Source organism: Trachemys scripta, chromosome 15 (genome assembly GCF_013100865.1).
Source record: "Trachemys scripta elegans isolate TJP31775 chromosome 15, CAS_Tse_1.0, whole genome shotgun sequence".
NCBI lineage: Eukaryota > Metazoa > Chordata > Testudines > Emydidae > Trachemys > Trachemys scripta.
The window spans coordinates 6,076,626-6,102,419 of record NC_048312.1 but is presented as its reverse complement, the minus strand read 5'-3'; the positions used below and the strand labels follow the sequence as shown (position 1 = coordinate 6,102,419).

Below are 25,794 nucleotides of genomic sequence, written 5' to 3'. Positions count from 1 at the left end.
GTCTATGCAGAGATCAGAATTCAGCTGCCGACAATGTGTGCAGATTAATTCCGCAAAGTAGTCCAAGGTGTGGGGATCAAAAGGATTACACAAGTGTAAACCATATAAAATTAGGCCATGATTAACCCATATCACTTTACAGACCCTATGCTTCATCAGAAGTCTTGAAGAATCCTCTTCTTAGATTGTTCCCGCCCCCTCTTTAAGCCAGGCCTGGTTTTGGAATAGCGGCAGGTGAGCTCGGAAAGATATTAAGGGAATGTGCCTACTGTTCTCCTTTGTTGGAATAAATCTGAAATAGTCTCACTGAAGGAAAATAAATCCCCCCTCATTTTGCTCTAGCTGTTCTCTAGTCCAGTGGTCTCCAAACTTTTTTGCCGCTCCAAGAAAAAAAAAAAAAAAAAAAAAGCGCTCGGACTCCCACCCGAACTGCCGAAGCGGCGCTGCTCTGGCAGCGCTCCTCTTGCCACGCACCCTGGAGGATCCTCTTGCACACAGCCCCTTGGAGACCACTGCTCTTGGCAAATGAAATACAATCTCCACACCGTTAACTTCTAATGAAAAAGTCAAAGTCAAACTCACCCTCTCCTTGGAAATATTGTTCAACAAATGTTCAAACAGTGCCTGGGGCCAAAGAATTTTAATATTTAGTTTACAGTTTCAAAATGCTTCCTTTCAGTTCCAACAACGCAGGCCTCTGCCCTCTTAAGATGAAGGAGACTCTGTTAGCTGTAACAGTTTAATATTATTTCCAGGTGATGGGGTCAATCTATTATTCCATCCAACAGAAGGTAGGAGTGGTAGTACCTTGCCCCACAACCATCTACTTGCACAAAGAAAGCACAGAGGAGGGGTAGAAGAGACTGAGGCTGAAATTCTGGCCCCACTGAAATCAATGGGACAGGATTTCACCCTAGGAATTTCCCTCCATCTATGCATTTTTACCCCACTTGTGTGCAGAAAGGAAGCTCTGTTGTTCAGAGCAGAGTGCCACACAATTATAAAGGAATTTCAGAAGTTGGAGATGAAAAAAAATGACTCCCTGTCAATTGTAGCTCACCAATTCCCCTTTCCTTTTTCCCTGCTATGAGAACACTGGGATAGCACTACAGTGATCTGAGCCAAAAGAGGTCTTTCTAATACAGGATAAATCTAGTCCAGGGTCAGCCAGGTAATCATGAATTAGAGTGGATTTATTTGACAAGGTCCTGGCACTTATTAGTACAGTTGTTGAGGTGATGAGCTTATCAGGGTGATTACACACCCAAGGCTCCATTTTCAGAAGATGCAATAAATGAATAACCCCATGATCCATGTGTTCATGAAAGAGCACAAGGTGTGAGTCTTCATAGAATATCAGGGTTGGAAGGGACCTCAAGAGGTCATCTAGTCCAACCCCCTGCTCAAAGCAGGACCAATCCCCAGACAGATTTTTGCCCCCATCCCTAAATGGCCCCTTCAAGGATTGAACTCACAACCCTGGGTTTAGCAGGCCAAAGTTCAAACCACTGACTGTTAATAGCACCGTCAAACAGGGCAGGGAGGCCATTTGTATCCTAGTCCTGGGGAGGAACACAGCCATCACACTTGTGATGAGAGATACCCAGTGAGGATAAACAGCTAAAGGAGGCCATAAATAATTGAGCATGGAAGATGAGAAGCATAGCAACAAAACTGGAGCCTCTGAAGCACAACAGCCTAACAGTGAAGCTACCTTATCCTAAAGCCAATCACTCGTAAATGTTTTCCCAGTGTCTATACTGCCTACGGTTTAAACTCCCACATGGAGTAAATGAAGTCTTTGATGCAACAGGGAATCTTCATCCAAACTCTTATTGTTAATACAAAAGTTCATTAACTGTACATTTTTTGCAAGACTTCCCTCAGTTCCTCCCCCTTCTGGGGAAGTATGAGAACAAGTCTCCAGTATTAACTGGTTTTAAACCAAACTACCGGTATATAAATCCTTGCTTCCACATGTATCCCTTTTGCTGGCATTTTATTTTTTAATCCATCCAGGGCATTGGGAGTCACTTTAGAAATGTTGCTAGAGTGGAAACTCATTGTTGGACTTTTATCATCACCTGACAAATTAGGGCTGTCAAGGGATTAAAAAAATGAATCATGATTAATCACGCAATTAAAAAAACTAACCGTGATTAATCATGATTAAAAAAATTAATCTCGATTAATCGTGCTGCTAAACAATAGAAAACCATTTAAATATTTTTGAATGTTTTCTACTTTTTCAAATATTTTGATTTCAATTACAACACAGAATACAAAGTGTACAGTGCTCACTTTATTACAAATATTGCACTGTGAAAAACGAGATAGGTGAATTGAAAATTACTAATAAGAGTACTGTAGTGCAATCCCTTTATCATGGAAGTTGGACTTACAAATGTAAAATTATGTACAAAAAAATAACTGCATTCAAAAATAAAACAAAGTAAAATTTTAGAGCCTAGAAAGTCAACTCAATCCTACTTCTTGTTCAGCCAATCGCTCAATCAAATTTGTTTACCTTTGCAGGAGATTATGCTGCCCACTTCTTGTTTACAATATCACCTGAAAGTGAGAACTGGCATTCGTATGGCACTGTTATAGCCGGCATTGCAAGATATTTACATGCCAGATGCGCTAAAGATGTGTGTTCCTTCATGCTACAACCACCATTCCAGATTCCATGCAATGACAGGTTCTGCTAGATAACAATCCAAAGCAGTGCAGACTGACGCATGTTCATTTTCATCATCTGAGTCAGATGCCACCAACAGAAGGTTGATTGTCCTGTAGTTTCCGCATCAGGGTGTTGAGCTTTTAAGACATCTGAAAGCATGTGCCACACCTCGTCCCTCTCAGATTTTGGAAGGTATTTCAGATTCTTAAAACTTGATTCGAGTGCTGTACCTATCTTTAGAAATTTCACATTAGTATCGTCTGCATTTCGTCAAATCTGCAGTGAAAGTGTTCTTAAAATAAAAATGTGCTGAGTCATCACCTGAGACTGCTATACCATGAAATATATGGCAGAATGCGGGTAAAACAGCAGGAAACATACAATTCTCCCCAAAGGAGTTCAGTCATAAATTTAATTAACGCATTACATTTTTAAAGAGCATCATCAGCATGGAAGCATGTTCTCTGGAATGGTGGCCGAAGCATGAAGGGGGACACGAACGTTTAGCATATCTGGCATGTAAATACCTTGCGATGACGGCTACAAAAGTGCCATGCAAATGCCTGTTCATTTCAGGTGACACTGTAAATAAGAAGCGGACAGCATTATCTCCCGTAAATGTAAACAAACTTGTTTGTTTTAGCAGTTGGCTGAACAAGAGTGGACTTGTAGGCTCTAAAGTTTTATATTGTTTTGTTATTGAATGCAGTTATGTAACAAACATCTACACTTGTAAGTTGCACTTTTATGTTAAAGAGATTGCACTGCAGTACTTGTATGAGGTGAATTGACAAATTCTGTTTCTTTTATCATTTTTACAGTACAAATATTTGTAATAAATAATATAAAGCGAGCATTGTACATTTTGTATACTGTGTTGTAATTGAAAAATATATTTGAAAATGTAGAAAACATCCAAAAATATTTAATACATTTCAGTTGGTATTCTATTGTTTAACACTGTGATTAAAACTGCAATTAATTTTTTGGAGTTAATCGTGAGAGAGTTAACTGCAATTAATCGACAGCTCTACTGATGATAATACCACTTTACTTTTTCAGAGCATGGTAATTTATTAAACCCAACGTAGCCCTTATGAAGTAGGCAAATATACATGATTATCATAATTGTACAGATGCAGAAACTGATGCATTGAGAAGTTAAGTGACTTGCCAAAATCCACACAGAGCTGAGGCAGAGCCAGAATTTGACCTCATGAGTCTGACCCCCACCACTGCATTCAATCCACAAGACTAGACCACCACCACCACAAGCACGTTTTAAAGGTACATACATACCTTTACTTCCCAAACCAGAACAGGAAGAATACTTCCACGTTCAGTTACTACACAGTTAAAATAAAATAAAAGAAATATCTAGATCCACTAAGTAGCAGACCGAACATTGTATGTTCTATTGTTTAACAATTTACTACATGTCTATTTCCATGGCCTCTAGGCACACCAGAGACATTGAAAACAAAATATGTCCTAGTATTGTCCCCGCAATGGCAGTAATAGTACTAACCTCAGCCTCACAAGACAGGGAACAATTGTTAGTCTTAGTCTCATGTCAAGCAAATCCTTGGAGAAAATGATAAACCTTAGATCATGGGGTCAGCAAGTTTACATAAGAATGGCCATACTGGATCAGACCAAAGGTCCATCTAGCCCAGTATCCCGTCTTCCGACAGTAGCCAGTGCCAGGTGCCCCAGAGGGAATGAACAGAACAGGTAAGTTTGAACTAGGCATAGCTCCAGCACGTGTAGTTACTTGCACAGTATTCTAAGAGTACATGATACTCTATAGGCAAGGTCTCTGCCCCCACTGCATCTGCAGTTTAAACAAGCAGCAGTTTCCTATCTGGGGATCCTCCACTGAGAACACCTTGTACCCATGCCTCAAGCACCGCAGCTATAGTAGTAGTGCTCTGGGAGAGGTGCAATCGGGGTAGTCAAGTCCAGATCCAAATAGGGTTTTGGATATTGCCTCCAGAATGCCCTTATTTCCAGCTATACTTGAATAATATTGTTCAGAAGGCCAAATTCTGCCCTCAAGTGCACTGCACACACTATATCTAAGGGCAAAGTTCTTGGTTTGTGCTTGGTTTTAAACTATTACAGGATATTATCAACCTAAGATTCAAGGCCCTGCTGATGTTAATAGCTTAGTAGGAGTCTGGGTGAAGAGAAACAGGGGAAATGAAAGGTGCTTCATTGTAGAGAATGTGCTCTCTGGAATGAGATGCTAAACCAAGAGATCCATCTTGTTGTTTGTTCAGATAAGTTAAATATGATGCACCATTATCCAAAACAGTACTCCAAAGAATTGATTAAAATGTTCTCACAGAACATTAGACTGGATAACAACTTATTCAAATTAATAGCCTTATATTAGACTTAGGAAGGCAGTGTTACCTAGTAGATAGAGCACTAGATGGGGACTAAGGATCTGGGTTCTATTTACAGCTCTGCTACAGGCCTTAGGCAAGTCATGTCACTCTGTGCCTCAGTTTCCCCATCTGTAAAATGAGGATGATGATATTGACCTTCTTTGTAAAGCAGCTTGAGAGCTACTGCTGAAAAGCTCTGTATAAGAGCAAGGAATTATATTATGCTTAGTAGTGGAGAAAAGGCCCAGCTCCTAGCTAACTCTGAGTAACTTCTACAAAATTACCAGAAAGAGGTAGCACTTTGATGCAAATTTCTAATATAAAAACTGCCATAAAATTGACTCAGTTCTGATGATCTGCTACTAACGAAAGCAAAGACTGTTACCCCCTCTGTAAAATGCAGGTAATGTTGCGGAACTTCTTTATAAAGTGCTTTGAGCTCTAAAGACAAAAAGTGCTAAGAGCGAGCTAGGTATTATTATGCTAGTGCTTCTTTCCGACCCATTTCAAAACAGTAGTTTTAGAAAGTACACAACTGAAATCAAATGCAGGTATCTCATCTAACTTCCCTATTTTGCTACTTCAAAGCTACTTAAACTGCTTCGGAGTCACGTAGGAACAAACTTGTTCAGGGGTCTGGTGACTGCCCAAATCTGGCTCTTCACAAGAGGAAGTGAAGACATTGCCGTTTTTAATCAGGAACTGACAGCACAAACCTGCAAGCTACTCTTAACTGTCGTTAACAAGACACAAGGGGAAGCTTCTCCCATGCCCAGAAAATGCAGGACTTTATAGATAACCAGCACTCTGAACTTCTCTTAGAAATTGTCAGTAGCCAGGCTAACAGCAAAGATTAAGCTGACTACAGCATTCTGCATAAAATGAGGTCAAGAGCACTTGGGACTAGAATGAATCATACTAATTGAGCCTGGAGATGACAAAAGCATGAACTATAGTAAGGTCTGGATAGGAGGTAACCTTTAGAGCATATGTAGATGGAAATAAGTATTATAAGCCACCAGCGACACCTGCAAATCCTGAAATAATTAACTTTGTAATAGTTAGGGCCACTGAAATCACCATTGTCCCAAGATGAAGGAAACCCACACACAACAGTGGTACTATGTATCTTTAAGTACATTTTAAAACTCATAATACAAAACAACTTTATCATTTACCCTCACTGTCAAAGAACATTTGTATTTTCAATCTCCAAATAATTTAGGATTTTAAAATTCAGTTATTGATGTTTAGAATACACGAATTATCTCACATTCTAGATTGTTACAGATATACTTGCTCTTTAAGATGAACTTTAGGAGAAACTGTTCCTTTATCTGGTAAGCAGCATTGTTACTTATTTTAGTTCCCTTATTAGGCATCATATATCCTTGTTTATAGATTATTTCTTCCCTCCCCACCCCACTCATTTTCAGTAGTGCCTTTAGTAAAGAATAATTTATCTTCCTTGTTGCTCTTGGTGGCAGTAATCAGTCAGTCAGCCTAGACAATAAACAAGAGCCAAGTGACCAGTTCCAGGCAGATGATGTTACAGAAGTTTTGTTCATAGTAGAAAAATGTAATTTCCAGGAGATACAGGAAGTTACTGTTTGGGGACTGGAGTTTCCAGTAGTTATAGTTCCCTAATTCATAGTTTAATAGAATTTAAGGTCAGAAGGGACCATTAGATGTTGTCTGACCTCTATCACACTGTTGAATTTCACCCAGATAACCCTATATTAAGCCTATTGACTTCAGTTAGACTAAAGCATTCCAAATCCTTAAGAGGTTAAACTCGTGTGTGCCATAGGCAGAAAACAGGAGACACCACAGCGTCACCATTGCCTTAGGCCCCTGCAATAGCAGAGAACCGATTCGATGAAATATGCCCAGATGATCCTAGCAGTCAATTCATGCTCCAGCGGAAGAGAAGCAACTGCCAACATCTATGTCTGACCTGGGATGAAATTTCTTCCAGATTCGAAATCTGGCAGTCAGTTTAAGACTGAGAGACTATTTGGGGGCAGCTGTCACACATTCAGTGCTATGCCCCCAGTCTTTGAACAGTCGCCTAGGAGTACCTCTTTAGTGGGGAGGGGGAAGGTTGGTCACACCCTGAGCAAGACTCACCAGGCAGGCATCTACATAATAGGATAAGATTTGTTGTACCCACCTCAAGGCAAGGCCTACCACGTCTGGCACACCATCTTTATCTGTGGAGAATTTGTTTTTCTTTCAAGGAATGTAAGAAAACACCCTGGATACATGTTGCCAATTATGCATAAAAATAAAAATCTTTCAAGACTGCTGCAGGTAACCAGCTGAAGCCTAAGTTTTGATTATAGGCATTGTCAATGCAGAGTTGCCAGTGTTGTAAGTGTACTGAGGGCAATGCAGGCAATCCTGTTCTCCTCATGGGTCATGAAAGAAAGGTGATGGGGAGGACCTCATGGCCTGAAAGGACACCCAGGACTAGCCCAAGCCCCTGCACAAGCTGTAGGAAAGTACATCTTTTAGAAAGGTATCTAATTTTAAAAACTCTCTAGTGATGGTGACTCCACCTCTGCTGTAAGATATTCCAATGTTTAATTATCCTCACTTCTAGGACGTGGTGTCTTATTTGAAGGCTAACTTCAACTCCCAGCCACTTGGCCTGATTATGTCTGTCAACACAAGCGAAGAGCTCCCCACATTAGATATCTTGCATGTGTCAGTACCTACAGTATATGTTTTTAATCAAGCCACCTCTTAACCTTCTCTTTGCATAAATTGAGCTCCTTAAGCCTCACATCCTAAGACTCATTTTCCAGGTCTTGGATAACATTTGTTATCCTCCTTTGAGCTTTTTCCACATTCTTGAAGTCTTCTTGTAGCAGTCTTACCAGTGCTGTCACAGGCCTTCAACAAGTCCATGTATACATCAACATAGCTGCCTTTATCAACCAGAGTTGTAATTTTGTCCAAAGAGACTAAATGGATTTATTTTCTACTCCCCTATTCAATGCGAGTAGAAAATAAGTTGTAAATATTACAAGGTTAAAACACATGTGGTATGACAGGAACTTCACCCTGAGATTTTCCTAATCAAATCTCCATTCTGACTTACATTAAGCCAGGATTACATGACCCAACTCTACCAGAGGAATTCTCATCAGGCAAATGGTTCCCATCTGTGATGTAGTAAGGCTGTGTGATAGGGCACTATGGGGCCATCTATTTAACTTAAAGATAGGAGCAAGAAGCCTCCATTCTTGGTTCCCATGTGTTCTAGTAAGAGACAAGCTCAAGTCTGAGCAATACTCAACAGGGACATGCAATATTTAAGACTATATTTTAACTGTCTTAGCTAGTTAGTGCTCACCATATTACTCCTGTATTAGCACTTTATCCCATTAGACTGGTGTAAACAGAGATCGTGCTGAAGGGCATAACAGGGAGAAGCGATGAGCCTCAGTAGATGCAAAGACTTACCATGATGGGCATGGCATAAGAACCGTGCCTTGGTACAAGTTCCCTTATACAAAATTGACCAGGGAAAAAAACCCTGTCACTACTGCTTCTTATGGAGAAGGTATCTGTAAGGCAGAGCAAGAGCCAATGGCTAGAAGTTACAACCAGACAAATTAAAGTTAAAATTTTTTGCCTTATTGCGAACAGCTAGGGTGATTAGCTATTGGAACAAGCCACCAAGGAAGTGGTGAATTCTCAATCTGTTGGAGTCTTCAAATCAAGATTAGATGACTCTCTCAAATATATGCTTTCCTCAAATCCAAGTTATTGGGCTCAATGATCCCTTCAGTCCTATCTGCTGAGTCCAGTCCCCTGCTATCACAGCCAACCCCCATCATATAATCCCTTTCAGACTGGAGTAACAATGAAGTTCTTCAGTCTGACTCCTGATCTAATGATCTAATGGTTCCTTCTGTCCTTAAAATCTATGAATCTAACATTCACAGTGATGGAGACTTGTTCTGTAATTACACAGCCAGATAACCATAGGCTTAGATATGAGATAAGAGTTCTTCCTGACAAAGCTGTTTGAAAGAAGGCTGGCGATACTGGACAAACTAGTTTATTCTACTTTTAAAATCTTACTTTGCAAGCTCTTTCAGAAAAAATGTGTGGTGTATTTTGCCCATTAGCATTCTTATCTGGGAACTTCATCACCAGGAATTTACTATCATTTAAAGCTTTTGGGTTTAACTATAAACCTACATTCCTTCTCAGATTATACTGCTACTAAATAGAAATACCATTATACTAGTAAAGCCTACTGAAGATATGAGGCCAAGTTTTGGGCTGCAAAGGTGAAACTGGGGGCGGAGTTCCAACGAATCTGAAGTTTGAGGGGAAAGCAAAATAGCACAGTTCAAGGCTGCAGGAAGATCTTACAGCACATTCTTTCCCCATTCCAGTGGAAAGCGAACAAAACTGTCTAGGAGTTGTGTTGCAGCTATCCTGATCTATGGAAGACAAATATTTAAGCTGCCTGTATTTTCAGTGACAAATTTAGAACTTAGATTTACTTGTACACTACACTGGATCTACAGGAGTGTGTCTAGCAAGTTAGTCTGACAGCACAACTCTCCCATCTTGCTTTTAATTGGGAGGCACTCAAGTTTTACAGGTAAGCATGATGGATCTATATCAAGACCTTCCCTTTAGAAACATACCGCAGGTGTGTGAAGCTCAGACATAATTCCAAGTCGAGTTTGTGGGTTACCAGATCAATTTATTGATCTAATTTAGCCAAATCTTCTGATAACTCTGGTGTGTATTGTGCTGATAAATAGACACTGAGAAGATTTAACAATTTCTTCATTTAATAAGTGAATTATTTTCACTACATGGTATTGTACACTGTCATCTGTTCAAAAAAAGATTAACAGTTTTGTTTTTAAAAACAAGACTTAGATTTGTATAAACTGGTGAACAGAAATAACTCCTGTGCTTGGCTGGTTAGCAAGTTATTTTCTACGCTTCTTTGCGGAAGCAAGTTTTAGGCCAGAAATGGACAAATTCTCAGGTAGATCTAGAACCATTTCCACAAGTTACTGCTTTCTGAAACTGGCTGCCACAGGACAGCTGCAACTGTAAGAAGGTTCACTCAACAGAATATATTGAAATTGTACAAAACGTTGTTTACCTTTACCATTAATAGCACAAACAGCACAGCATTACAACTTGCTATTTAAAGTCAAAACTTCCTTTTATCTCCAAGAGAAAGGCATGAATGTAAAGCCCTGCCAATTCATCTTGATGGGTTGTGTAGATACAGCTTTTTAAACAGAAACTTTGGCTTCAGGAAAGAGACACAAACATTTAAAATAATGGCTTTAATTTTCATTTAAAGCATATGGGAGGGGAAGTGTGCTTTAATTAAATATACATCATACCAGTGATGCTGGTCAGGTTGAGGATTATTTCTTATGTTGACAGCAATAAAACTAATGTGTACATGACAAGACATTAAAAGAAAAGCAATCCCTTTAAAACAAATTTTTAAAGTAAAAAAAGTTCACAGTGGTTTGTATAAACAGTATGTAACTTCAGACAGTAACAAATTTCTAATCTCACAGCACACTAGTGCCCTCTTTAGTTCCTAAAGAAGAAAACAAGCATTTACACTACTCATTGTACAGATTCAAAAAAGTCAGTTGTACAATTACCCATAATGACAGGATAAGATGCTGTGGAGTGTACAGCTGTAACACCGACATAAGGGAAGTTTTAAAAACTCTTCTTGGGAAGGGAGAAAAGTCTTTCATTTGCTGTTACAACCAGCAAATGCCATTCATTAAATCAAAATGAAAAACCACAAACACGTTATCTATTTTGAGCAAGCTGAACAGTACACGTTACAGTTTTAAAAATGGAGGTTATATACTATAATACAAGTCCCAACTAGGCAGTACCAAATTTACTATTTCTTTGCTTGTTTTGTGATCATACCCCTTGGTGGCGTTACAGGTCTGCTAGCATTAGGCTTCTTTTTCTCTGCAGGTTTCAAAATCTGAAAAGACAATTCAGTCATTTACTATGGTGATTTAGCCAGCAAATAACTAGCCAGCCAATCTGCTAATTTGCTTGTAAAAACCATCATACAGGTGACCATTATGAGTAAAGTCAGCCAGCAACTCTGCATGCTCAATGCTAGGAGTAGTGTGCTCCCTGCCCACCTAACAGTTATGCTAGTACTAGACCAGACGATCTGGACTCACATGACAGTAGGAGAGAGGAAACAGATGAGACTTCAGTTGGAAAAATCTAATTCAAGGTGAGAAGTGTGCTCTACTTTATGTCAATGTGGACAGAACCTAAATACTTTCTGAGAAGAGAAAGGGTGACTGCACTGAATGTAGCCTTTCCAGCCACCTTTCACATTTGTAAAAATCTATTTGCAGTGAGAAATATTTCTATAATAGTACTTTTTTTTAATTAATAAAAAAGCAAATTCATTAAAGGGCAAAATCTTAAGGTACTGTACCTGAAAAGAGCACATTAGAGTTTCATCCACACTCATCATGGCACCAGCATTGTCAAATTCTCCACAGTAATTTGGGGCAGAAAACAGAGTTACCAATTGCCTTTTTGCAAAGAACTCATACCCATCTTCAACCACCTTTAATAGAAAAATAGCTCTATTAGAGTAGAATAATTTCTTACCAGTCATATAACTATTTATCAAATGACATGCATCTAAGTTAGCCCACATACAGCTGTGAGATGGTATGACTGTATCACAGACAGCTGTGGAAGAGCCATTTAAGCCTAGACAACAGAAATTCTAAACTAAGTAGATCAAAACAGAATTAAGAATGGATACAAGGCCCACTCCTGCAGTGTGATCTAATAGCAATGAAATTATGGGATTCTGCTGAGGCACTAGGATCCCACTGGGAGATCAGGGCCATGGATTGTACTTGTAAAATTAAAATACCTGATGAGCTCTACATATAAGATCCAAATCATGTTTATGGAGAAACTTTGCAACCACTTCAGCACCAAATGTGAAGGACACTCCTCTGTCATTTTCACCCCATCCTAAGACGTCTTTGTCAGGGTCAGACCATAGCAGATCACAAAGAAGACCCTGATCTGGTACATCAGTGGGGCGCATAATTCGCCGAATCTGTTCCATTGACTGAAGGTCTGGCGACAGGCCTGTTAGGAGTTTTAAGATATATAAATGGTTAGTGTTTTACTCAAAGTATGTTCCACACATTAAACATTTTGAATCACCTATTAAGACACAAAAAGCCTTAAAGTCCATCTTGTTGATTTGCTGGTGGCAATTAGTATCTATAAAGTTTTATGGGGATTCTTGATTTTTATCCAATTTTAAAAGCTCTCTGTAACAGGGTGGTCTGTCACCATCAAGAAGCAGTGGGGCCCAGAGCCAGCCAACCCTATTCCATGACATGGCCTCGTTAAGGAAAAAAGTTCAAAGGAGTGGCATGCAAGCCAGCAAATGACCACCAGGTGTTATACAGGTACCTCTTGAACACGATAAAGCCCAACTGTCAGGGGGCGGGGGAATGAGAAGAAGAAGGGGTGGGGGGAAGCCTGGGGAGGAGAAGCCTGACTGCTGAAATACAGCACAGCCCAACAAGGAAGGCTAAAACCCCCTTAACTAAGGGGAAGGAACCGAGTGGCCTACAAGCATGAACTGGAAGTCTCAAGTGGGACAGGTTGGGTCTGAAGGGCTAAGAGAGACACTATTGTATAACAACTTAATAAATTAGACTCCAAGGAGGGGGACATTACTTTAAGTACCCCAGGCGGAAAATGAATTATTGGGAGAATCAGGAAGGGAACTGAGTGCCGGGTACTTTGAAGGGCCACACCATGCCACAAAGAGGTGTAAGTGACTTGTCTTCACAGCTTTACGATTTAGCAGAAACAGTTGCCTATTGTGCATGTTCACATATTTAGGTATAAGGATGAGAAAGGTCACTTCTGCATTTTACAGAATACATCATTCTCACTGCTTAATATTTGTGAACACCTACAAAGTGTGCCTTTAAGACAAAGATATTTAAATAGAAAGAATACTGTACTTGTCAGATTGTTCAGGCATAGTAACATGAAATACTAAGATGGGGAGATAGTGTTACAGTTACTTAGTATAAGTAATATTCATACTATTTTTCACTGTAGTATCTAGATAAGCTATAATTGTTGCAAATTATAGACAGATACCAAGAGTTGCAATAGGCCACGTGTCACTGCTGAGATACTTGGACTGTTTTATAAATTAGACCCATTCAGTTACTGAAGTGGTATAAACAGCTGTAAAAAACCTAACCTAAGTACACTTCAAAAAGGGTAAGACTGACTTTTAGGTGTAGGCTAAGCCCTTGGCATGTCCTGGGGGTCCCCCCCCCCCCAATGACCAGGAATTTATTGTCCTTTGTAGAATCTATATAGGACTCAGACCATCTATTCGGCAAAGTACATAGATTGTCTATTTGAAAGGAGAGGGGAGTGCAGAACAGGAAAAGCAGACCGCCATATATCCCAAATGGTACTAAACTACTTGCTCAATTAAGTATTTCAATGCCTAAAAATACAAGCTCTGGAACTTGCTGCATGACAACTATTTAGGGTTGGTTTACTTAACTTACCCTTCAATATCCAGCTCAACCTCAACCTTCAATATCCAGCTCAGCGCATGAATTGAGCCTCCCATATTCCCCCCGGGAGAACAGGAGTTCCAGAATTTCAGCAACGAGGATTAAACCAACAGGGAGTCATTTTCCAACTATGCAAGATGCATAAACACAAACATGGAACTAGCACACCTAGAGGTAAGGGATTAGCAATCACTTGAGTAACCACTAGAGAAGCACCACATACCTCCATGACAGCAGAATATTTTCTCATCCACAATGGCTGCAATTGGTAAACAGTTAAAACAGTCTGTAAAAGTTTTCCACAGCTTAATGTTATATCTTCTTTTACCTACAAAATTTTAGGGGAAAAAAATAATTAATATGGTCTCCGAATGAGAACTAGAAAGGATCCAACGTTACAATGCTACTATTGCTGTCTTAACTTTGCCATGGTATAGAAATAAGACCCCCCCCCCCCCCCCACACACACACAGCTCCTCTTAGACGCAATGCATTTTACTGCAGATGTAAAAAGGTTTTAAGATGTCTCAGACTGTAGCGAATTCAGAAAAGCCAAGTGGCTCTTAAAGGTTTCTTTTGGAGTGGTAGGAGTTTCCATGTGTAGAATGAGACTGACCTTTTACAGATTAGGGCCAGATTCTCTGGCTTGTTCCACTTCCATTGCATTGCTCATACCTTCTCAAACAGGCACAGAGTCAGTTCAACCAACTCCTACTCCCCACCCCACGCAGCCCCAGTATAGGGGCATTTTGGAGTATGCTGCACTCTGGAAATACGTAACTAAAAGACTGTCCGTTGGAAACTACTGTTGACTAGTGTTCAGAGCAGCCTTGAGGCTACTCTAAACTTAGCAGGGACTGTACCTGACATAAAACCAGTCAGAGAATCAGGGAGCTGCACTGTGTCCCTAACACCCCTCTACTCAACGGTACCCAGTTGAAGCTAAGCTTAGTAGAAAACCTGGACCTAAAATTTAAAGCACATTAAAAAAAAAAGTTGTTTTTATACAAGTTATCCTAAGCAGCACCACAGAGGTGCGTGCTGTTTTATATAAAAACATCTAAGACTAATGTTGTCCAACAGTGAGTATGTAGAAGATTTAGAAGTCTCATTAATTCATCCAAAGAATGTTCTGGATGAATCAATGTGAGATAAAGTTGGAAGAGACCCCCACTCCCATATGAAGTCTATTGTATTTTGCATTAAAAGTATCATGTAAGCAACTAGCAAAGCAAATGACACACAATACAAATAAGTTTAGGGAAAGATAACATGTTCTCCCCCTATTTTCATTCAACCCTTTAAAAGTGAAGTTATCCAACCTGTTTTTTTTTTTTTTTTTTTTAATTACACCCCAGAAGCCTTTTGAACGTAACTTTAAGTACATTAAAGTTATGATTAACCAAGCACTTGTTTAGAAACATTCTTAGCATAGACCAAATATATTCAGAGAGTTTATTTTGCTTACTGACCCCCTAAAGTTGGGCAACTTGTGTATGGAATTATGCTAAGATTTACATTGTATACTTATGTAGTCTTTGTCCTAAAAGAGCTTAATTAATTAATTAATATAGGAATCAACACTTTCTCCCAATGGCAAGTGACAACAGTACACAGCAACACTGTGACTCAGTTTACCATAAGCTACCCTCAACACCATGGTGAGATACTGGGTCCACACCAACACTCAGGAACAAAGGCCACCTATTGAATCAGCAATGTAATTTCATGGGGCACCTAGGTTTTCCTTTGAGGTCTTCCATCTATACACATACTGTCCATACTGCTCAGCATGCAATATCAAATTAGATCACAGCACAAGATAATATAGGACAAGGTACTGCCGCCATACTAACATTTTGTTATATAAACCTAAATTATCTTTTTCAGAGTTCAGAGGACACCAGTACCCCTCAACTGTATCAAAAGTAGTGGGTTCTTTTGACTTTTGAAGTGTTTTAATAATGAAGAATCATAAGTTATGAAGCCAGCTCTATGAAGTCGGGCGAAACAAAACTGTCTTTATTTTCTGCACATTTTGTATCCTTATTCTCCCCAGAGTATAAAAAGGGCTAAGGGATTTTAAAACTTAGAGGTAATGGTTTTCCAAGCAAAGTTTATATTTTGAAATAGCATATCACTTTAAAAATCAAATGTGTATATTGTGAACAGCACAGATGAAAAAAATTGTCTTCATGCGTCCACACACAGCCAACAGTGAAGGTCACAAGGCACAATAACTAGGAAAGCTGCACTCATTTCATCAATTCCATTTGAAAGGTTGTGTAATTACTGATCACGTACTACTAGAAAAGTGTTAAAGCAACAAGCGCATCACAGCGTGCTACTGCAGGTCAGTTTCTACCCTGCTTTCATATAGTTTACATGAACATTCTTTTTAAGAGTATTATTGCTGGTTGCCAAATTGACTTTGAAGACTGAAGTCCTCTTCATAAAGGATTAGGTTCACCAATGTTTAGAGGACCAGAAGGTCTATGTGCTACTTAAGCCCAATTTTGAAAAATTAAGTAAAGCATAGCCCTTGTGCTCGCACCATGCATATTGGTGAACTTCACAGAACAGTCACAGTATGGGTAATAGGAATTCAGCATTCTCCATATTCTATTAGAAGGTAATTCAGTCTTCATGAACCATTCACTCCTTGGCCCCTCTTCTGTCATCCGTAGTAACAACTGAATGATGTGGATACATTTATACTAATACCACCAAGATCAAACTTGCCAGTCCGATAGATCTGAACAAGACATGAAAGATTCCACATTCCATTGCCAAACTATGAATATTTAAATCTTAAGAGTGTTCTTTTAATAAGTCAGTAGTGAAGTGGAATCAAAACCTTTACAGTCAGATTTCCAATAAATAAGTCACTTGTCAGCAAGATTATTTTTACCAGAAGACAAGAATGCCAGTTACAGTTTTAGTTTAGAAGTAAAACTGCAAGCCAAAGACAAGTCAATTTTAGTATTTACTGTTCCATTAAGAGGCACAAAGATAGCTTCAATTCTCCCCCGCCTCCAAAATATATACAATATTTGAAATGTATCAGGTCCTTACTGTCTTCCCTTTGTTGGAAGACCTTGACGTGATCTTTGGAAGAGATGAAACATGTCAATCCTGTAATCTGAGCTGCCTCTCTGCGTCCTCTAACGAGAGGGGCAGCAGAGGGTGGATAAAAGCTGATGACTAAAGTGGACTTATTTGAATTAAATACAAGTTCATTTAAAAAAACCCTAAAAATTAATTGAATTTAATAATCTTTAAAATCATTTAAATTAAATACAAAAAAATATTAAGTAGTACAACGTATCTGCTGCCAAATTTTAAAGAAAGTCAAACCACTAAAGTGGTGGAAGTCACTGACTAAGCAACTGGAACCAGATATAGTTGAAGTGCTAAACCAGCTTTTGAAAAGCAGTAGTCACTTCTACAGGTGCAGAAAGATTTTTCCCTTATTTCAGTTTATTCTGCTAATTGAGTTTTATGACTAGTTCATTTGAAGTTGAGAAACCAACTGGAAGTTGAAAAAAGCAAGGAAGCTTGTTTTTGTCTTCCAATCTATGAAAAAAAATAGGTGTGAGGATGAGATCTACTAGGTTGAATCTCGAAAAACATAGGATAGGATTGGACCCAGTATGTTTTAGCTCCACTACAATCCACAAAACTCCTGCTGAACCCTGTAGGTGCCTACATTCATTTGACTCCTATGTTTTTGCTGTAAGAGTTCCCTAGGAGCTTACTGTTTCTGTCTCTGGAATGCACACTACTGCCTCATTCTAGGCGTCTGGAGTCCTATTGCCTGCCAAATTCCCAGAGCGATTCCTGAACCAGATAAAGACAGGTATTTGGCCACCTAAGTCGTGTATAGGCCCAATCTGGTATGCATGATCAGAGGCTATTTACAGGATTGGGACTTGTTCAAAATCCAGATGGAGGAGAAAATCCAGCCAACAGAGGTGGCACCTACCTTGTAGGTTTTAGCTAAGTAGTTAGAGCTTGCCTGGGTTGTGGAAAACCCAGATTCAATTCCCCCAGTCTCTGTCAGGAGATAGAGGATTTGAACAGGGGTCTCCCACCTCTCAGGAGAATTCTTTAACCAGTGAGCTATGAGATATTCTGATGTGGGGCTCCCTCAGTCATGCTATTCCATTGTAGATAAATAATAAAGTGTCTCTGGAGCATGGAAGGGGGAGAATTGAACCTGGGTTTCCCTCATCCCAGGCTAGTACTCTGGTCTAAAAGTTATTAGGTGGGCAGCACCATCACCATGTATGTAAGTTATATCTTTGCTTAAATACATTTTTATAGATATAGTGTACCCTACTGGTTCATGAAAAGCAGCATCAAATTTAGTGTAAAGGCTATATTTAGTTACAAATGGTTACCAAAGGAGGGGGTGGGGGGGAAATCAACCTTTTTAGTTATTTTCCTAAAGTACAAATGCATATCATGCTGTATCACTATTCAAGTCCTCCTGAAAAGCGGAAATAAGGATCAGCTATTGCTAATGTAAACAGTTTTGTAAAAAGTCAAATCTTGTATTTATTATCTGGTAAGCAGGGTATAAGATAAAAGGACCATTTATTCGCTAAAGGATTTACAATGTAATTACACACACAAGTTTAATACATCAGAGAAAAGGTAAATATTTTTGTGCTGCAATTTAGAATTTCTATCTTATACAAGATTAGATAGGCTTACAATTTGAACTTTAACAGTGTACAGCAGTGAGCGCTGTTAATCAGAGCAGTGATCAAATAGGAATAAAATTATACCAGTCATTCTACACCAGGGGTCGGCAACTTTTCAGAAGTGGTGTGCTGAGTCTTCATTTATTCACTCTAATGTAAGGTTTTGCGTGCCAGTAATACATTTTAGCATTTTTAGAAGGTCTCTTTCTGTAAGTCTATAATATATAACTAAACTATTGTTGTATGTAAACTAAATAAGGTTTTTAAAATGTTTAAGAAGCTTCATTTAAAATTAAATTAAAATGCAGAGCCCCCTGGACCAGTGGCCAGGACCCAGGCAGTGTGAGTGCCACTGAAAATCAGTTCATGTGCCGCTTTCGGCACGCGTGCCATAGGTTGCCTACCCCGGTCTACACAGTACTTTCTATTTTGCTGATCAAACCGTAATTAGATCATTGAGAGTACAAATTTCCAAGAGGCCACCTGAGCTATGCAAGAGAGAAGCTGTAAGTTAGTACACAGTTCAAATAAAACCAGACTGGGAGAGAATTTTTGTAAGCTAGCATAATTAAGTGCATAACAACCCTCCTCTTCCATCCACCAAAAAACAAATGTTACTTACATTCATCATAAAATCCATAAATTCTATTAATGCTGGCACATTCATGGTTCCCTCTAAGAAGGAAAAAATTCTCAGGATATTTGATTTTGTAGGCCAATAAGAGACAAATTGTTTCTAAAGACTGTTTTCCTCTATCAACATAGTCACCAAGAAATAGATAGTTGCTTTCTGGTGGAAAACCTCCATATTCAAAGAGTCGAAGTAAGTCATAGTATTGTCCATGGATGTCACCTTAAAAACAAAGACATTCATAAGCGGTGGTACATAAACGAGACCTTCACGACAATCGCTGACTGACTTGCTAGCCAAATAAAACTTGAGAAAAGCTATATCTATTTTTGATCTCATGTAAAGCTACATGCTGCCCACCACAGATGTCTGAAGAATCAAATGGTCTCTAGTCTATTAGTATGAAAATTATAAACATTCAGCAGTATACAAAGTCACTGAAGTTACATAACCCAGCAAGTTGTGCTGAATGACCAAAGAATTGCTATTTAAGAATATTCATACATATTTTTTAATATCTCAACCCCAAAGTTAAAGCTCTTTGTGCCCAATCCTATAGTCTTTACTCAGGTAAACTCCATTCGACTCCACTGAGTTTTGCCTGAGAAAAGATTCTATGACCAAGACCCTTTATTTTGGTCTTAATGCCTCCCGGTGGCATCCATCTGCAGCTTTTCATTTCAGAATGCTGCATAAGTAAGTATTAGAAGATCCCTCCTAGATATAAATCTTGGGTATCATTTATGGATGTGTTAAGAAAGTAACAAGGTTATTCAAATCCTAGCTGCAAAGTTGGCTTGGAAGTGAATGCTATTTTCACTTCTGGTCTAGTTTTTTTTTTTTTTTTTTAAATAGAGCATGCCCAACAATCATACTTAAAAAGACTACTTGATTTTAAACCAGCTGTGCAGTTATACGATATAATGAACAAATTACTCTAAATTGAGGTAATCTTCAGTCTTAGAAAAGGATTTAATAAAACAACCTAATTTAAGAGCTGAAGTTACATATTCTTACTGGAGTGGTTTCTATTTTGCCTTTCATCACAATATAAAATTACTTAGGCTAGGAATCTATGCCCCAAATACCTTGTCTAGAACTATTATGGGTCTCTGTTCTACCCCTAGATTCAATCAGGGCTGTGCTGAGGAGAGGGCTTTCTTCATACAAGGTCTTCTGTTCTGGGACTCCCCCGCATCCCCAACCCAGAAGTAGCCCATCCTCTTTCGGTAGTCTAGTTTCAGCAAACTTATCTCTGTCATTGGAGTTTCTGCTCCTCAGCTCCCACTTTTTTACTTCTGTATTTGCTACCCTCTTCATTACCATTCTTTATATTAACCAGACATTGATTTGTTTATGCCCTTGTGCTATAGCCTTTTGTTCAGATCAGCTGATTACAACTGTTTTACATTAATTCTATTGTATTTAGATTTAAGACACCTATAGATAGGTATGTAAGAAACGAAATATTTCTGCAAATATATTTCCAAGTTAATGCCTGTTCACTGAAAGCAAGTGTCAACTGACCAATACACAGTAAGTCAATACTTACCACATATTTTAAGTGGGGCTTCAAGTTCTAGTAGAATAGGCTGACTGAGAAATATTTCTCTGGATTTCAAGCACAGTCCTCTAATTTCATTCTCTTGAAGTTGGACGTTTTTACCTGGTTTTGAACCCCTCACTGTGGGAAGAAGTTAAAAACTGGTTAAATGAATCAAATGACTTGCTAAGTGCCAACCTACTCCCAACCTCCAAGGTTGCAGTGCTACTCAAGTTTAGTCTGGTCCCCCTGAAGAGGGAGACATCCAGGCCAAATCTGAGAGAGTGGCTTTGTGACTAGGTTTATGGGATTGTAGCACTACTCTCTCAGATTTGGCCCAGCCAGCCCTGTCATCATGACAGAGAGGTGGCTGGCCAAACCTGAGTAGCACTGTGATCCCGTGCAGCATGGCACAATGCCCAGAGCAGAGAGCCAAGCCCAGTGGCACTGAAGCCTTTGGAGTCGATGCTGCAGGGAGAGCTCTGCATCCCTCCCCCAGTGACACACTCTCCCCCCGCTCCCTCCCCGGCCCCATTTTACGCATTCTATCCACTTCTATCCTGCAGTCTACCTGTGCAAATTAGACATCGCCTGAACATGTAGTGAGAAGTTGTAAATCAGTTTCAAACACCTTAAACAGGCGGGATAAGATTAACAAGTAAAGAATAATGCATGCCAATCTGTATCCATTTATATATATTTTAAATAGAAGAACAAATAATCATCTAACTATAACAAGGTTATTATTTCATCAATGGTGACCTAGAGTCAAAGAAAAAAAATCTGCTTTGTTGAACCCCTTGTATTCACAGAGATAACTTTTAAATTAATTTTTATTGAAGCTAAAATTGGCACTACTATCCAAGAACCAGTGTCATAACACAGAAAGTTTAACAAATAAATTTGCCAGTGCTTAGTCTCTAGGTGTGATGTTTTCCAATTTGAAAATAAGTAGCACAAAGTCAGGAATTTAAAAAAAGGTTTAGATTTTAGTCCAGTCAAGGTGTCTATACTACAAAAGAATACCCATATTATAGCAGCCAGCAAGCATAATATGGGTACTCACTTTTCTAGCATAGACACATATAGCCTGTTAAACTCTTAATGGACTAAAAGATACCATTCTTTGACCCTAGCGCCCCCACCCCACTTGTAATTTTTATATAGTGAAGTTCAGTTTCAGAACTTTAAAAAATTAAGTTGCTCAATTCCTTTCCGGAACACCTTTTAAAGTATGTTACTTGTGATTCTGTAGCCTTATCTATCCTAGAAAAATTAGCATCTGCATGACATCGACTGTCATACCAGGTACAGTCGCAATGGTAGTAGCAATGACCTAACCACTAGTGTAGACAGAATTCCAGCATATGAGGCTTGTCTACACTATTTTTCCTAGTGTAGACAAGGCTGCAGAATCACAAATTGAGTTTTTTGAAGTTCTGAAATTGAACAGGTGGTGGGGGCCCCAGAGCTCCCAACCACCCCACAGTTGCCCAGTCCCTTCCTATTTTATCATGGATATTTTTAGTAAAAGTCGGGGACAGGTCACGGGATTGCGTGAAATTTTCTTTACAGGGGGTCCCCAGTATACATCGGGGTTGCGTTCCTGAAAAGGATGACTGATACTGAAACAACGGATACCGGGGAATTTTTCCCCATAAGAAATAATGGCCTGGGTCGCCTCTTCCCGCCCAGTTCCACCCCTTTCTCCGAGCATGCCCCGTTCCCACTCTTCCCCCTCCTTCCCAGTGCCTCCTGAACACTTGGGGAAGCGCCCAAAGAAAAAAGTCATGCAAAAGGTGAAGTGACTGATAAGAGGATGAGGACTGATGTGAATCACAATATGTTCCCCTATTGATGAGCGATGGATACGTGAAACGACAGATAAAGGGGAGACGTATACCAGGGACCCCCTGTATTGCCAGTGACCTGTCCGTGACTTTTACTAAAAATATTTATGACAAAATCTTAGCTTTACCCATAATCAATGAGGACCCCATCCTGCAATAAAATTTTCCTTAACACCCCCCCAAACCTCTGAAAGCTCATCATCAGAAGCCAGCTCCCCACAGTCCTGGACACCTACGCAAAGCGGCACCAGACCCTGCAAGAACAGATACAAAGGCTACAGACATATCTCCACTGCTACAATGATCAACAGCCCCCGTAACATACCCTTCAAGGTCCATGGGTTTTACACATGCCTATCACAACACATGGTGTACCTCATCCAGTGCACTAAATGTCCCAACAACTATGTGGGTGAAACCAGACAATCACTACGTCTCAAATGAACTCACAGGAAAATGATAAAAGACAAAAACACATCACAGGAGGGTGAACACTTTTCACAAAGACATCACTCTGTATCTGACTTATCAGTCCTCATCCTCAAAAGGAAGCCCAGACATTTTCAAAAGATGAGACTGGTAGCTTAAATTCATAACGTTGCTGGATACTAAAAAATATGGACTGAATAGAGACACTGGCTTATTTTACAACAATCACACACACACTGCCCGCCCTAGCTTTCTTGCCCACCTTCCTTTCTCCCTTATGGGCAGTACTAACAGGCCACTTCACCCGGAATGGCCCCTTGAAATGTGTTAACTACTTTGATAAACAATCGATTCCTTCTTGTATTTAGCTGACACACTGTGGGCTTGTCTACACAGGCAATTTACAGCTCTGCAACTTTCTCGCCCGGGGGTGTGAAAAATACACCTCTTAGCGCAGCAAGTTTCAGCGTTGTAAAGCGCCAGTGTAGACAGTGCTCTCAGCACTGGTAGCTATACCCCTCATGGAGGTTCACGCACCCACACAAGCCACATTAGAGAGCTGCCGAGGCAGCACTTTAACATTGCCAGTGTAGAATAGGCCTGAGCATGTTTCCCAGACCTGAAGAGCTCTATTACTCCTGAAGGAATTCTGTGCTACTGCATATGCACATAATTAATGAGATGCACATATTTTTATTTTTTTGCGCAGAAAAAAGCTTCTGCTGAAATGTTGCTACAGTTCTGCCTTTTTCCCCACCAGAGGGCAAAGTGGCGATAGAACAAAGCAGCTGCTCCTGGCCAGCGAGGGAAGAGAAAGAGCCTGTAGTGCCTTCTTCACAGCGCTTGTCAGGCCAGGTCAGGAGACCTGAGCTATGGGGAGACAGACAGCATGGGGTGCTGGTCACACAGGGGCTCATAAGGGCTAGGGAATGAGGACAGACTGGGGCAGAGGCTGAATGGGAATGGAGGCACAGGGCCACAGGGGGGAAGGGGTGCACAGCTACATAAGAAAGGGGAGTGGCTGGGTGGGGGAACAGTCACATGGGGATGGAGGAGGGGATAGGTGTCTGAGTGGGGGCAAAGGGACACGTGGTGCAAAGACACATGGGGGTGCAGGAACACATGGGAACAGGGGCAGACGTGCCTGACTGAATGGGAGAGGCTAGGGGTCAGCCAGGGTCTGCATGGGGGAAGCTCCCCAACAATCCCTCCCAACCCCCCACAAAACCTGTTCCATACTTTTCCCCACCCATACCCAACAACCCTCCAAGTTCACACCCAGGTTCCTTCCCAGCAATTTACTTCCCTCTCCTTCAGCTCCTCTGTTACCCCCGACTCTCCCAAGCCTTTACACTGCTTCTGAGGGGTGCGGGGGAAACAGTTCTGTATTGTAGTTTAAATGAATTATTATTCAGAGTTCTGTATGCCTAGTAAGGAATCTATTTGACAAAAAAACATTTCCTGAATCTTTTTTGTTGTCTGTATTGTTACAGACATACTTGCTAACAGGTATTTTGAAATAAATGACCCAAAATAATTGAAACTGGTGTGATTATGTGGTATTTTGACAAATAAAATATGCAGAATTTTAAAATATTTTGCGCATAATTTTTTTGGCACAGAATTCCCCCAGGAGCAGCTCTATGTAAGCTTGAAAGCACGTCTCTCTCACCAACAAAATTGATCCAATAGAATACCTGACCTCACCCACAGTGTCGCGAATATCCTGGGACCAACATGGCTATAACACTGCATATCTGTAATATCATACATCATTGATATTACATGGCATTACTGGAATTGCCACTAAATTTCAAGTGTTCCATTAAAATGTTAAAAGCAAGTAATGAAGCATGGAAATTAAAGTTAAATCTTTATTTCATAATAGTTTATTGCGCATGAAGCTACTCAGCCATATAGCAATTTTCTAAACACTTTGAGCTAAGCAAGTTGTCCAAAATGCCCAATATCCAGCAGCAATTAACAGAAATTTATAGAAAAAGTGATCAAAGTTAATTGCATTATAAGAGAGCAAAATTAACATTTAAATATTAAAAGTTAAACTTTGCTTTAAAAAGCTTAACAAGCGTCTGGTCTTATCTGTAATTTCTGCAGAGAGGCAACAGAGTTAACCTTGCATTAGTCAGTCTTACTAGGTACTACTACTACACTGAAACCCTGCATCCCATGTTCTAAAAAAGCAAGGAGATTAAAAAGGCTTAGAATGAGCAATATTATGCTGTCCACAGGCACTCAATTATATTTGTAACTAGACCAAACAAAGATGGCACGAGTCTATTTTTGCTATAAGTTACGTGATAATTTGAAACAGAAATCAGTATTAAATTTTCAGGGATTTTTCTGTAGATGTCCATTGAAACGCCAGAATCTTTTGTTTTCATGTAAGAACAAGCAATTTCTAGCCCTTTTGATGTTGATAGTCTTGACGATAGAAACTGATCGCTCTGTTGCCAGTGCACATTAAACTCATTACCATAAAATGATAGATGGAAAGAGAGAAGTGGAGAAATCTCTTGAAATTCAGCGAGGTACTTTTTTTTGCATGACCTTTGAAATGCTTTGGTCCAAAGGTGTAACCAGGCCAGAGAATGGAAATTTTAGTTCTCTGTAGTCTTAATGATTCCTAAACTAGCAAATATGCATAATCTGCTTGAATTGCTGATGGCGATATGATACTTCTGTCTTGATGTGTTGGAAAGGTACTTCCTGACTTCAGAAGTACAAGATAGTCAGTAGGACTGCCTGTGATATGAGAACTTGTCTATATTTTTTGGAACAAGGATTCTCATCCACAATAAGAGAGCTGGCCAGAGAAAGCAGCATATTCAGCCTGAATGAATCCTTAAGAGGTTGCTCTGAGGGATTCTCCAAATAAATTAGTCACACTAAAAGTCACAGA

The 25,794-nt window shown here is 39.7% G+C and overlaps 1 protein-coding gene and 1 long non-coding RNA gene across 2 annotated transcripts in view; both read right to left on the bottom strand.

Annotated features, from left to right (window-relative positions):
• Positions 1 to 9,881: 9,881 nt before the first annotated feature.
• Positions 9,882 to 25,794, bottom strand: part of PPP1CC (protein phosphatase 1 catalytic subunit gamma) — a 31,320-nt gene continuing 15,407 nt past the window's right edge. The window contains exons 2-7 of the mRNA XM_034791174.1: positions 20,605 to 20,736; positions 19,044 to 19,274; positions 13,936 to 14,040; positions 12,017 to 12,240; positions 11,564 to 11,698; positions 9,882 to 11,089 (exon numbers count right to left, since the gene is read on the bottom strand). Of these exons, the coding sequence (XP_034647065.1) occupies positions 11,000 to 11,089; positions 11,564 to 11,698; positions 12,017 to 12,240; positions 13,936 to 14,040; positions 19,044 to 19,274; positions 20,605 to 20,736 (917 nt within the window). The 3' untranslated portion in view covers positions 9,882 to 10,999. The remainder of the gene's footprint in view (positions 11,090 to 11,563; positions 11,699 to 12,016; positions 12,241 to 13,935; positions 14,041 to 19,043; positions 19,275 to 20,604; positions 20,737 to 25,794) is intronic.
• Positions 15,058 to 18,581, bottom strand: LOC117888093. The gene is made up of 2 exons (XR_004648266.1): positions 17,932 to 18,581; positions 15,058 to 17,730 (listed from the first exon to the last, which is right to left on the bottom strand). It is a non-coding gene; the product is annotated as an uncharacterized LOC117888093 (long non-coding RNA).